Consider the following 15,347-nt stretch of genomic DNA (forward strand, 5'->3'; position numbering starts at 1 on the left):
TATAAATATACCTGTTAATGAATTTCATTATGTATGTAAATAAAGTATGATCCTAAGTGTATAAATATACCTGTTAATGAATTTCATTATGTATGTAAAAAAAAACATGATCCTTATATAGGTGTATAAATATACCTGTTAATGAATTTCATTATGTATGTAAATAAACCATGATCCTTAGTGTATAAATATACCTGTTAATGAATTTCATTATGTATGTTAATTAACCATGATCCTAAGTGTATAAATATACCTGTTCATGAATTTCATTATGTATGTAAATAAACCATGATCCTAAGTGTATAAATATACCTGTTGATGAATTTCATTATGTATGTAAATAAAGTATACGTGTACCTAGTGAAATGATTGTAGATAGTAATATTATATACATGCATGTATTCAAAAACACCATGGACCTCAGTGCACCGAGCAGCTGTAGTAAGCTGTTAGTGGATATGATAAACACTATGCAATATCGTATTTGACGTGTTACACAGAAGATCAAAGGTTCATCATTTTGTCATTGTCTTGCACTCGTACTGCGCTGGAACATTAAAAGATATTACACGGCTAACTGGCCATCAATGGTATCACACGCTTTGTTTTAGATCTGACTGTCCTAATTATTAACGTCTTTTGTGTTATAAATAGCGTCTTACTATATCCCAACTGAACTTGTGTATATCGTAAAAGGGTATATAACAGGGTTACGTATTCTTACTTCTCATAAAGGATTTCTAATGGATACCTAACACAATGGTCGAGTTATTTGACAACAAATGATTTAGAGCAAGTCTTCCGTGGACAGTTGAATGTAAGTCATTACCAAACAATGTTTATTTTCTATTGATATTTGTTATTGTATATCCAAAGTATGTATGTCACTATTTCTATGTTTTCATTGAATCAATTAACTCGTAGGATGTGTGCGATAGGATTATAGGTATACAAAGCGTTTAGTCTCTGTGAGGTGAACTATAAAGCTTTCCACAGAGTCTGACAAAACTCTGTCCTTTGAAAGCTTTGCGTATTATCGGGAGGATTTCTAAATGTTTGTGATATTATATATGTAGTATTGATCGTCACGAAACATAATGTCTGGTAGCGGTTTGTATGTAGCTATTTCATCCATTCACGGATACACTTAGGGAGTTTCACAGGAACAATACTTAAATATATACCGTACAGCAGGATAGTTTGCGGGTCAATTATGTGATCCCGAAAATATGATCCGCACAATACATAATAACACAATCGTAAAAAGCAGCCGTTATATATCAAACTTCATAACCGTGATGTCGTCATAAGATAACGTGCACGTGGTTGTGACAATTCATATACTTAAAGAGAAAGGATATTCGACAAATATGGTATATCAGGCGTCTATTTGAGGATGATTTGTTTAACAAAATACGATGAATTCTTGTTGCTCAATATGCTCAATTTGACATTTTTTATATCTCTCTACTGAAATACCGCTAAATGTTCGTTCCCTCGCATGTTAATTTCGCGAAATTATAAGCCGTGTAAATTGAATTTTCTTGTTTTTGGGGTAAAAATCGCGAAAATTAAAGTCCGTGTAAATAACCCTCTATACGGTATTCCACAACAATCCTGAAATTCTGGAAAAACCTATGACATCATGATTCCAACTATGCCACTGTGGCACTTTGCTGTTACTTTATTCATATGTACCATTTTATAAATCTCCACGTTTTCTTATAGATCTGATGTCATTTTCAATCATGAATGAAAATTTAAAAACACAAGAATATTTCATCAGAGCTATAATTAGAAATATGACGTCTTGGTTATTTTACATTTCCTTCTAATTGGGAGTTATTTTTTTCCCATCCCGGACATAATTATTGGCGGATTTCCCTGTATGGTAGTTCACTGTCTACAACCTGGTGTATCGACATGCTACACTTGCAGAAAAAAAGGTCACGGTGTTATGGTTGACAACGTTAGTACTAAAATATATAAAGAAAACAACACATTAGAGAACGTGTCAAAAAACACTTAGTCAAAATCAAAATAGTTCGTAAACCAAGGCCAAAAATAATTAAAGGAATTATTTACAACGATACGTGTGAAAAAGTACAGGGGAATAACACCAGGTGTATTGGAAGGACAGCCACCAGGTTGCAAATCTAGGTCAAAACCAAGTAACGTTACGTACTCATAATTAAGGGTAGTTACAACGAAACAACAAAGCACACTAGTTCGCCGTGTCTGGATAAAAGTTCTATAAATAGGCTTACAGGTATAAACACAGAGGTACAATACAGCTATCCTTCAGCGTAGTATGTTAACATCGTGCCATGCAAAACAGAATTCTTATATAATAGTGTTTTTTAGCGAAATTACCCAACAGGGTTTTGAAACTGGAAAATTTATAGAGTTTCTATATACTTTCTTGTTCAGTGCCTGCTGCTTGGGAAGTGGAAACCTGTACATGGAAATATAGATTAGTCTCTCCGTGGTGGGAACATATTCTATTAGTGTCTATATATTCCTTTACAATATAGTATTATGTTCAAAATCTGCCAAATTCTCCCTTTCTTAATTATCTTAACTATGAAAATCAGAATGCAGTATCCATGGCTGGCCCCAAAACTCATGGGTGGATGACCAGTGGCTGATAAGCCAATATGGACATTTTCGGTCTGTATCCCATGAGTGGAAGGAATCCTGTCATGGATGCTGGATTCGAGGCTCTAAAAAAAAAAAAAAAGTTTGGAAAACATAGTGAATACACTATTTCACATATTATAACAACCCCCTCAATTTTGTCCTTACTTCCAAACTCATATATCATTTTTAAACATTTTATGTTTCATACTTAAAATAATCAAATTTGAAATTTCAAAATAGCAACATATTATTTTATATATATATATATATATATATTTATACACCCATTGTTACCTTTAGGAGAGAACTAATATAGGCTATGCCTGTTGTTCAATCCTTTTTCTAAATCAAATAAAATTTAATGAAATGAAAATAGAATAATGTTCATACAATGTGAATTGCTATTGTCTTACAATTTATACAAAGACTTTCTCTTCTAGATATATAACAATGGACCCAACTGATAAAAGCTACGTTCAAAAATTAAAGGAAAGATTCCTGGAATGTCCTGTATGTTATGAAGAGTTTTCTCAAAAAGGTCGACTCCCAAGGGTCCTACCGTGTCTACATACACATTGTGATACCTGCCTGAAATCAATCATAAAAGATGCTAGTGTTACCTGTACGTTATGCCAAAAAACATACCCTGTTCCTGATGAGAACCTTGGTATATTTCCTACTGACTATACTCGTAAGGATCTTCAGGATTTCGTTCGTGCATCACTCCGTAGGCCTGATTTAGTGTGTGAGGGGTGTGGTTCTAACGATGTTGCTAAATATAGATGTACAACATGCTCCCATTTCTTGTGTGACGCATGCAGAGACGCGCATCAACGTCTGGTATTTCTACAAGGACACGAAGTATTCTCTCTTGACGAAGAGCAAAGTTTAGAGGAAAATATTAGCAAATTTACGCACCAAGCGTTTTGTTATACACAAGGACATGAACGGGAAGCAATGCACTACTACTGTACAAGCTGTGATAAATCCATCTGTACACGATGTTTTCTAATACACCATAAGACACACGCCGTTGAGGACATCCAGGAAGTTTACAACACAAAGAAGACAAAGCTTCAAGAAGAAGCGCAGACGTTGCATCGTCGCATTGCTGAATGTAGCAACATCAGAACAAAGGTAAAACAGGCGAAAGAAGGAGTTGACAATAATATGTCTAAATCGGTTGAGGAGCTGAATGCCACATTCAAAACTCTAATACAGTTGCTGACAAGACGCAAGGAGGATTTGATGACTGAACTTAATGTGGCAGCACTAAGAAAGAAGGAAGTTCTTGAACACCAAGACGAATCTCTTGACATAATTGTCAAATCAATCGAAAACTGTTGCGATTTCCTGCACCAGAGTCTTACCTCAAATAATCAACCAGCCTTTCTAAAGATAGCCCCAGTGATCGCCAGACGATTTTCATACCTCCAAAGCCTTGATTTAGATAAAGAGCCATTTGAATCTTCTTTTCTATCTTTCAATGGCCTCAATATAGGATTAAAATTTGGAACATTTATCCAATCGTTGGGAAATGTTGAATCTTCTGCCTTCTATCGACCGAAAACACGTGTCCATGCAGAGCCAGTTACCAGTGACAGTCCAGGCAAAATAATCATTGAACTTCAGAATTACGAAGGGAAACTGCTGGACGAACACTTAGAGATAGAGGCCACTGTGTCGAAGGACGGTGAGATACATTCAAAGACCAGTCTAGCACACCGGGACGGTGGTACGTACGAGATGATACTTCCGGCGCTTGGTTCCTGTGAACTGTGTCTGAAGACCTTTGATGACCGGATGCCTGTATGGGAGGGACGAGTCCCCAAATCAAATGGTAAGTAAGACGTATTTCTTACCTTCATTCGCACATACTTAATACATGTCACTGTACTAGCTTGATTTATTTTAGCCAAGCTGTTTATTATTATCTATTTCTTTAAATATGATCTGTATATGTCTGAGGTATATATATAAAGGATACGCTGTGAAATGTGAACTTTAACCACGTAGAAAAGTTTGCCAAAATCTTGTTAACGTACATACACAGGTTACCAAGTAACGTTCTCCCGTACAGGACCACCGGCCGCTAGCAGGAGACAAAGACGATCGTCAGGTACTCTATTTAGCTTTATAAAGGATTTATATTAAAGACTTTTTCGCAACACCAGCTAGTATTAACCATTTAAATGGTGTTGAAGCTATATAAATTGCATGACTGAGTTTCATAATATTGTCATCTTATAACCTCTGTATACTTATTATCATATTTACGACTCAACGTCATTTTTTAAAGAAAATGGTCATATGGCGCTACACGTGCTTAGGATAATGTAAATACACATTTATTACAGAAAAACATCAATTTACACAATAACATATTGCCTTGTGAATATTTCTTTTCAGAGGCGCGACCAATGTTTGAGGCTGTGTAGTTTGAACCTTAACATAATGATACATTTATTTTAGGGGGGGGAGGGTGATTTTGAAGACAAATATTCATGTTTGATTGTAAAAGCATACAAAGATAAGCTATAACATACATTTTAGGGCCTTTTATTACCGTGAACTCTGTTTGGTTCTAAGCATGCTAAGCATGTTTCTGTTCCAGATACTAGTGTAGAGCAGGTGTCCTCCTCACTCGGTCGCAAACCACACATGAAAACAAGTGAGTTTTGTATACGGTTCATCATTTCCCTTATTAACACTCTTGTGATAATTTATATCCGTTTTCGTATGTGTGAGGGGGGGGGGGGGATTTACCGAACACTACGCTGGATGAACATTTTGTTGTTTTGACGACTGCTTAGTAAGAGCGGAGGAATTATGACTAAATGTATATATCAAGAAACCAAGAGTATTATGTTTATTGTAGTTGTGTGTACAGATATGGGGTGCCATGAACAGGAAACCCTTTCTCTCGCCTACAAAAATGCTGTGTTGACATCTCAATGGCAGGACTATTGTGACAATCTTTGTTATTTTTCATACTCTTTTCTAGGCTCCTCTCTCCCGATTGGTTCAGTGTGAATATGACAAAAACAATGTTATTTGGCACAGAAAAAAGAAATCAGTTTTCCTTGAATCGTAAAACCTTACGTTTCACCGAATAAATTTTATTATAAGTTTTACTCATAAAATATGTCGTCTAAAAACTGAATATCCTTTCTTCCATTTCATATATTTAAAAGGGCTATTGAATAATAATTATCGTTGATCTTCACATCACCATAGTATACAGGCAAAACTATTTTTTGTCATAGTCTTTCTTTATCACTTGAGTCGGTACTGCAAGGAATCAGCAACAACATAGGAAACTACCTTTAGTGCCCCATATTAAACATTTAAGAGATAAGTCCTTGAATTCACAGTGTATATGAATAGCTTGATTATTTTTAAAATTATTCGGTGTAAAGCAAAAATAGCAATCTGATTCATCCAGATTTCCTTGTATCATGTTAGTGATATAAATAAGACGCATATTTACTATAGAGATTAAGGAGTTATTTCCCTTCCTCTACGTTGTCAAAAATAAACATATTTCGTCAGTGGTAGACAGGTTGGTTAGCAGAACATATTGGTTAAGTCGGCTTACCTAAGCTTAAGTATATCTAGCACTTATCCAAATTTCATATATTGACAAGCAGATCTAATTAATAAATTGAGATTAAATAATACTTCGGTTTATATCACGAGGTGATGAATTGAGTCGGTGGTCAGACCAATTCAACTGAGATTGCTTCTTAGTTCATAAATTAACCCGGGACAAACTCTGTCCGTTACCCCGTGAAATTGACAAAAAGCAATTTGAATCCTTAATATATATATACTAGTAGCTAGCTGGGTCGGTATGTTTTCATGTATACATACAAAGCTAGGCAAATTAGTTTTAATACTAAATAAAAAGTAGGTAAGAATTCAGATGATTACATGTATTATATTCTAACTTACTTTATCTATTATTTTGTTGAGTGTTACAATATAGCTAACACTTGTACAACAGTAAAACTGGCAATTGTGTAACAGTAAAGCTAACATTTACATTACAAGTAAGCTAACAATTGTATAACAGTATAACTAACAATAACTTTTAAACGTGTCGCAACGTTTCAAGACCGACTGGTCCCTTTATCTAGCTATGACTGAGTGAGCGATTTGTATTGTTTACCGGTAGAACGATGTGACAAAAATGTATAATCCATATGTTACTCGACCCGAGACCGTATGCCTATCGATAGAGAGGGTATACACACTGTATCGAATAGATTACTGGTATGGTGTCGATCTAGCCCCCTCTCCCCGTTAGGTCAATATCGGTTCATACAAATGACTATGCTGGTGTCCCCCGTTGTCTCTGTTAATCCTACCAATGACCTATTTCATACAGTGTGTATACACTCTCTACCAATAGGCGTAATTTCCAGGGTCGAGTGTAGCTAACAATAATGTTAGAGTAAAGCTAGAAATGAACAATTATATCAAAATACAGCAAACAATTCCCAAACCTCATTAATGAGTTCTAGAAGGACGAAACAGCTGTATGATGCAATGCCATTCATTTTGGCATGCTGTATCTATCATCAGGTTTTAAAATTCAATCACCTCTGTGTGTGACATGTACAAACTTCGATTATGCGACAAATGGATCCATTTATGATCTTCTTGTGAGTAATTCGTTAATGTGTTTTGGCAGTAGATGACCTTGACCTTGAGAGCCCCAGAGGCCCAGAACGACCACCTCTACCAAAAGTCGAACTTCTAAACCGCGGTGAGTAAATTACAAGCACTATAAAAAGTAGCAAAAACTGGCATACTTATCTTTTAATATTGCAGTTAACTAATGCCAACACCAGTCATATGAAATGTTTAAATCGTGACTGTACTGCTATATGCAGGTTCAACTTCCGGTGTCGGTCGAAGAGCTTTTGTTACAATTGTTTTTTGTGGAATATTAAACATAACCCACATCATGGCAATTCCAATTTAATTACAACAAGTATGCAACAGTTTTGAGTATGCTATTAGTTATTCCTCCCAATCAAATTTTGTATGTATATCACGTACAAAGGGACAGTATCACTAGAAACTTGCACCAGATAAATAGAACATTAAATATCCCCGGGAATTCGATAAAATTCGATATATCAATGTGATTTTTTTTAAATATCACAAAACAGAAATGTTCTTAAGAGACCTTCATACGGTCGTACTATAAGTGGAGTACATGAAGTTCCATAATTTGACCTCTCATCTGACATGTACACTTTGAGTTCTTTTGTTTTATATTGTGAGCAGCAATGTATTGGCTCTCCAGCTGTTACGGTATATATATAATTAATATTTTAATAGGAGTTAATACATAACCGTAGTTAATGCTATACATAAACATTACATAACATGTGAACCTAAGGAGGGCCCCTCAGTCAAAAACGTTATCTTCAGTTTCAGAACTATCAGAAATGTTAGTCATTAGCTAACGAAGCAAATTCCTAGCTGGAATATGCTTAAAATTAATCGCAGAATCATGTTAGAAAATGCTCCCAATATAATATTATAATAGTTCTATGAAATGGATACCTTGACTGTTTATATATTTTTTACGCAAAAATGAGTTTATATCCAGTTAGTTATGTACACCCAAGTTGTTACAATTAGAACGTTGATGGTCACGGGTTGTTATCCTTTACAAATCACCCATTTTGGGGGGTTTTCGGAGGTACCTGTTGCTGTGGTGTAGGTTTGAGTAACTAGTATTATCCGGCTAGGCAAATAAATAGTCGAAATTTTGGCAGGAAAGAGTCACAATTGTCCTTTTTTTGTAACTTATGTTAAGTACATGTAGATGTACATTAAATCTGATCTACCGTCTGATATGCATCTTCAAGGACAATCAATTTCCAAGGTAGTGAATTAACATAAACAATACTACCCTAGTTGCTCCAAGATTAGTTTACTTTAACCAGTGGTAAGTGAACATTTCCAATTATTACTTATAAGAATCAAGTGTTTTTAATTGCAAATTAAATCCTCAAAATACATCAATCTGATCTGTCAAAACAAAACTATAGCAGTAAAATGATATCAGCGGTTCGAAGGTTTGTTGTATTCCTATTTAAAACTTTTCCCTTACCATTGATTATTTCTTACCAACATTTGTGCGGCCTTGTCACTTTGTACATTACACCGTCTAGTTATAGGAAGTTATAAGATGACCCAAACCAACAACGCGTGCAAAGTATATTTCGCTTCACGACTTATTAAACTTGTAACAGCCTGCGAGCGTGTATGTGTTACATAAGATAAAATCATGAATATGAATATATAACCTAACTTTAATGATTTGTGGTATGAAGATAAACCTCTCTATTTATAGTTCTGCTAACGTTACACACGTGATCATTGAAGCTAAAAGTAGCAACAAAAGTAGCTATATCCGAGAGATGGTAGTTATGGGCGGATAAACAAAGACATCTTTATACCTATAAATACGATATCTTTGTCTTGTTCCCCGACGGCCCCCTGTAATCTGGGACAATAAAAACTTTCTCCTGAAGACTTATCCCTGTGTGCATGGATTTGTAGGTGTTGAATTCATGCTATATAGACACTCCAATAACACACGATGTATTCATGCTACGATATACATGTTTATTATATAAATTTAATACGCCACAGCAAAATAACTAATGTAAGGCTCTCGAAGGTTCTTCTATAAAATGAAACCAAATGTCTGTCAGAGAAGTTCTGTCTCAACGTTTGTGAACGGAAGGGGTCAGTGAAAGGGTTAAAATAACAATATCATATCTTATACCAAACTCACCTCCAATGTCTTATTCATATATGATAGTAAAAATGAATATTTTTTATTAATATTACAATATAATTTCAGATTGCGGGAGAAATGAAGTACACAGTTTACCGACCATTAACCAAGTTCCGGAACCAGCTACAGGTTCCTCACGGCCGGAGCGTTCTATAACACGTAAGTATGTAAAGACCCACCTGTTCACGTCTGTATTTTAGGCTGTTTGCACAGACGTCATGTTCACCTTGTACTCTTCATGTCATGTATCCTTTATATATATTTATTTATATGCATATTGAGATAAATGTCTTCTTACTTAACGTGAAATGGTGATTTGTAAGCCTTTTTTTCTACTGAAGCTAATACTATTATTGATGTAGGGTAAAGCGTGTTAGAGTAATTTTACAAATCGTTTAGGACGCTATATCAATGATGTGTATTATTATTTTTATTATAAATGCTATGATAAACAGTTTTCTAGTAAATGCGTCCCTTTGCGATATTGATATCACATAGACACGTGTTACTCAAAACCTGACGGACAACACATTGCTTCGAGGTAAAATGATTACTAAATATTAATGGGCACTTTTTATTGACACTGTCATGATTTCATTGGAAAAATGATATTACCTGTAGCATGTGAGTCTGACGAAAATCAATTTTGTACAAATAATTGGCATCAAGCCTAATGAAAATTGGAAGTAGCGTGATTGGATGAAGAGCCATCCAGTATGTTCAAATAAATACTTGGATCCGTTTGCTATGGCAGGATGACCTCGACCGACTCTCTATGTCACGTGGGTCAAATTAAAACAAAAATTAACAAGTTAGGATAGTTGAACAATAGCATGGTTTGTTGTCTCGATATCATAGTTGTTTTAATGAATGACGATGTTCAAGATTCACTTCTTTTTTATTGAGATTCATTAAAAATCTTTCGTAATGAACAAAGTTGATATTTTTCTACATAGTACAAGAGTAAATAAACTAAATCCCTTACATTGTAAGACATTATACAAATATCGAGTTTACAAAATACAGATTAACACACATAAATAAACATACATATACCGGTACACATATTTCAATAATTTTGCGTATAACTCATACGGTTCTGTGGAAACACATATGTGTGTCTAAATTTAAGCGTTAAACTGCTTTCAGATGCGGTTCATAGGCAATATGAATGCCCACTGCATAACAGGAAAATGACATGAACCACGTTAGTGGTCCATGTGTCATTTCCTGTAATGCAAGAGTATCCTCATGCATATGATCCACCTCTGCAAGCAGTTAAATGTGTAGGTCAACAGTTTCACTTATTTCTATATTTTAAAACAAAAATAATACCAAAATCCAACCAAGATTTATTTGCATTGAGGAACAAATTTTGCATGATAACAATCATCAATTTTTTTTTTAGACATAATAAATATGTCATTTTGTTAGTCATTTTGATTATTTACGTTATTTGTTAACGACGTCAAACAGCGGAGACATGTCCGCTTGATTTGAATACTGAGTAATGGGGTCCTCATGGAAAACATGTCGTGGCGCTGATTTTGGTTGATATTGAAGAAACGTTTTAAATGTTAAGTTCGTAAATAAACTAGAAATAGACATGATATTGCTGGTTGACTTCAATGCGAAAGCTGGATATAAACTACTTTTTATTAAGCTGCTACATTGTATTTTACAAATGTTTCCACAAAAATTAAAAACCCGTGAACTTTTTAACGGTATATTGAGTTGAGTTATATGTCTTGAAATGACACTGAATGCGCGCCAACAGGCTACAGAATGTATTTTTTTATATATATTTGCTTTTCCTTTTTAAGGGGCCACGTTTCACTTGGATGAAACAACTTTGCATAAATCTCGGCTCCTTTCGAAGGACAGAAAAAACCTGTTCAACAGGAAGCAGACTCGACTACAACCTGAGGACGAACACGATGAAAGAAAACCAAACCACGCCACGGTTAGGAGTAGGAGAGAACATAAACTCCAACGATACCAAGGAGTCAAGTCATCCTCACAAATAATCTTACCAGAGGACGTTTACTTCGAGGTGGATATCAGCTACCAATTTGATCATAATCTTGCCAATGACGTCACCATCTTTGAAATTGGGTTTGCGCATGACAGCGTTGTTGACAGTTCTGACACCGTCGCTAATGATAAACACTCATGTTCTATCGCGGCTCACGCCTGCTCTAACGATGGCACAGTTCGACTTGGGTTCAGGGGAAACGGCAAGCTGATATCCTCTCAGACCATACAGGCAGGCACTTCAGGTTCTTGTCATGTGATGACTCTGGGCTTAAATGCAGACACCCAAAACCAGTCTGTCATTGTGCTTGACAAGTCCCGTGATATGGTCAGTTTGTTCAAGTTCACTAATCAAGACTTCAGGGCGGGTATTTGGCCTGTGTTTGGAGTGTTTAATCCACAGAAAGTTGACGTTGTACTTAGTCTTAAATCAGGCACCGATGTAACCTATATACCATTCCATCTACTTAAGTAATCGCAATAGCACATTCCCTCTAAGTGTACCAGCCAATATAATTGCATTTGTTTAGAATATCGGTTCTTTAGGGAAGGAAAGTAATACAGATATCGTGCATATACATATATATCAGCTAAAATAGTATTGTTTGACATGTGTTCCAAAACAAATTTTGAACAACAGAAAACCAATATTCCAGTAACTTGGATCATGATCCGGTGTTTTCTCATGGTTTTATCTTCTTGCATAGATATTATCTTTCATAACGATGAACTTTAATCGTTTGACTAGATCGTCATATAGCTTTAAATTCAGAGAAGGCTGCTCTGCTTGCTTCAGAGAGGTTATTACTGGTCTTATCAGCTTTTTGTGACATTGTTAATTTCAAATATTACTTGGCATGATATCATTTAATCATTTAAAACCAAATTATCTGCATTAAGTGACACAATAATATAATTTGGCAATGTATGCAGGTATCTCTATTTATACCTAAACATATTTTGAAATCGCGTTCAACAGTTTCAATGATTTCCAGCAGGCTTAACTTTCTGTCCTTAGATGGTCGAGCCTGACCCTGTATGTGTTACACATAACGTATGAGATTCATATGAGATTGATGAGACCTAGCCGAATACATATTTTTTCGGCAGGGTCTCTTTAATGTGATTAAAAACGTGCTATGCATAACGTTTTAATCTGGACCCGGTAATGGGTTTTGCTTACAGTCAGTGATAAAACGATATTGTCACGAAGTTATTCAAAGCGTGACACGTTGAGCGTGAGACATAAGCACATGGTTCCAAAGGTTAAATGTTAATTACGTCCTACAATATAAACACATCATCACAACGGTAACATGTGAAGTATTCCTAGGATATAAACCCACGATCATAACAGTACAATGTGAAGAAATTTCTAAGATATAAGCACGTGATCACAACGGAAACCTGTGAAGTACTTCTTTATATATAAACACGTGACCACAACAGTATAGTGTACCATGTGAAATAATTTCTAAGATAAGAACATATCGAGGGTTCATTGCCAATAGGTGCTTTCTGGATTATTTTACTTTTCGAGATAATTGAGATTTAAGGTTTTAAATATATATTTATTAATCATGCTTTAAATGAGAATGTTATTATTTGGTAATATTGATGGCCTGTACTTTTTACTGTACAGTACTTTTGGTCATATCTGTCTTTTAAACTGCCATATTTGGTCAAAATGCTCGATAGTTCCTTTTGGCCGGCGAAATTTACCTCAATAATAATGAGCAAAAAGGTGCTATCCGAAGAGTTTTGCTCCTTTTCAGTTGAGTTGAAATTGCTTGAAAGAGGCAACTGCTAATTTTTGCAATATCCTGCCTTTTTAATCCATAGCTTTTTAAAAGAACGCCAAACCTTCGCTGGTGAATTGCTAGAAAAGTTTTCTTTCTTTGTTTTTCATTTATGCTTTTCTTCATGGTTTTGGCGATTTCAGATAGGGCTGTTTCGGAATCACCTGCTACTGTAAATAGTTTTCCGGTCTTTTTTGCTGTTATCTTCTTGTTTCCATGCTACCAGTCCCTCAGAAGGTTATTGTCAGTTTCGTCACTGCTTGTTACAGACGGCAATGAATCAGAATCAGGATCAGATTCATTTACTAGTTGTTTTGTAAAAATGAATGCATCCATGTTGCCTTTATAATCGGGTCCGTTGGATCACTGTATTGGACATTTTCATGAGAAAATTCAGGTTGATTCTCCTCCGTTAAGGTGTTTCCATTTTCTGAGGGAAATATCTAGTGGGACAATCTTTGTTGAGCATGTATCATTGTCATGTTCTTTGTAATATAGTCTGCGTATCAGGTTGCAAACTGTTCGGCCAGAAGGTGCTATCTGTGACATAACACCTTTTGGCAGGCTAACAGTAGTAGATAGCACATTCTGGCAATCAGGTTTTGTGAAATACTTAGATAGCACCTAATGTAATTATTAATTATTTTCATCAATAATTGGAATTTTGTACAGATTTCACAGATTAAGGGTAATGTATTATTGAATCAAATGGAGCAATAAAACATTTTTTGACAAATATGGCAGATAGCACCTTCTGGCAATGATCCCTCGACATCATCACAGCTGTAACATGTGAAGTATTTCCTAATATATAAGCTCATGACCACAACGGTAACATGTAGAGTATTTCCTTGTATATCAACATATGATCACAACGGTAACATGTGAAGTATTTCCTTGTGTATCAACACATGATTACAACGGTAACATGTGGAGTATTTCCTAATATATCAACACATGATCACAACGGTAACATGTGAAGTATTTCCTTGTATATCAACACATGATCACAACGGTAACATGTGGAGTATTTCCTGATATATCAACACATGATCACAACGGTAACATGTAAAGTATTTCCTTGTGTATCAACACATGATCACAACGGTAACATGTGGAGTATTTCCTGATATATCAACACATGATCACAACGGTAACATGTGGAGTATTTCCGAGGATATCAACACATGATCACAACGGTAACATGTGAAGTATTTCCTAATATATCAACACATGATCACAACGGTAACATGTGAAGTATTTCCGAAGATATCAACACATGATCACAACGGTATCATGTGAAGTATTTCCTAAGATACGAACACAGGATCATAACAGTACCATGTAAAGTACTTCCTTTGATATAAAACGATATTGCGTTACAATGTATTTGTAACTGATCTTATTTATTAGACTATTAAGACCATTCTCAGTTCAATTATGAAATGTCTTATTTGTTCAAATCTGTTTTGTTATCATATGATTTGTTTTCTCTCGCAAAATGTTTGAATAAACATAAAGTATTATAAACGTGTCATGTATCTATTAATTTCCCTCTCTCATCTAAAATAATCAAAATGATATAATTCGGGAGACCTTATGATACTAATTACATTTGCATTCCTGTGCGTATAAGGAGTAGTATATAATGAACCAAGAGCTACTGTTGTAATTTGTAACGTGTCAATGCAAATAATCTGTCCACGAATACATTTTATGATACAAGAATCTGAGTACTGGGCCGTGTGAAACATCAAACTTCATTTGTAGTATAACATTTCACTCAAACCATTAAACAGACCAGCTTATACAACTTGTTTAGTTTCATGGATGTCTCTGTAACATGAATACCAGGCGTGTAACTCAAACCATGTTATGTCATGGAGATATTTATAACATGTAAAAAAGAAAATAGTAAAATGATAGTGGGGACCTACTCTTACAAGTGCACAACAGGCAATGCTGGTATAAGGCTACAAACCCATTTTGAAGAATGTTCTAGATTTCTTTAGCGGGTAAATAATATCGTACCACATTTTATGTTAGCT

General features: G+C 35.1%; 1 protein-coding gene across 2 annotated transcripts; it reads left to right on the forward strand.

The window, feature by feature from the left end:
* Window positions 1–594: 594 nt before the first annotated feature.
* LOC110459999 lies at window positions 595–14,791 on the forward strand. Of its 2 annotated transcripts, none has more exons than XM_021512683.1 (7): window positions 595–817; window positions 3,081–4,480; window positions 4,694–4,759; window positions 5,255–5,311; window positions 7,337–7,411; window positions 9,533–9,625; window positions 11,290–14,791. In XM_021512683.1, exons 2-7 carry the CDS (start codon window positions 3,091–3,093, stop codon window positions 11,973–11,975), a joined length of 2,367 nt encoding a protein of 788 aa, XP_021368358.1. In that variant the 5' UTR covers window positions 595–817; window positions 3,081–3,090; the 3' UTR covers window positions 11,976–14,791. The 2 variants fall into 2 exon arrangements, with proteins under 2 accessions (XP_021368358.1, XP_021368359.1); XM_021512684.1 differs by having other exon boundaries at window positions 7,340–7,411.
* Window positions 14,792–15,347: the final 556 nt, after the last annotated feature.

This window comes from Mizuhopecten yessoensis, unplaced genomic scaffold (assembly GCF_002113885.1).
Source record: "Mizuhopecten yessoensis strain PY_sf001 unplaced genomic scaffold, ASM211388v2 scaffold10281, whole genome shotgun sequence".
Classification (NCBI taxonomy): domain Eukaryota; kingdom Metazoa; phylum Mollusca; class Bivalvia; order Pectinida; family Pectinidae; genus Mizuhopecten; species Mizuhopecten yessoensis.

What these genes read in the sequence shown, in the direction of transcription:
- LOC110459999 (XM_021512683.1), top strand. Translation starts at nt 3,091, where the DNA reads ATGGACCCAACTGATAAAAGCTACGTTCAAAAATTAAAGGAAAGATTC. An exon ending in GAGACAAAGACGATCGTCAG is followed by an intron (nt 4,760 to 5,254) that starts GTACTCTATTTA and finishes TTTCTGTTCCAG; the next exon opens with ATACTAGTGTAGAGCAGGTG. An exon ending in GCCGGAGCGTTCTATAACAC is followed by an intron (nt 9,626 to 11,289) that starts GTAAGTATGTAA and finishes TTCCTTTTTAAG; the next exon opens with GGGCCACGTTTCACTTGGAT.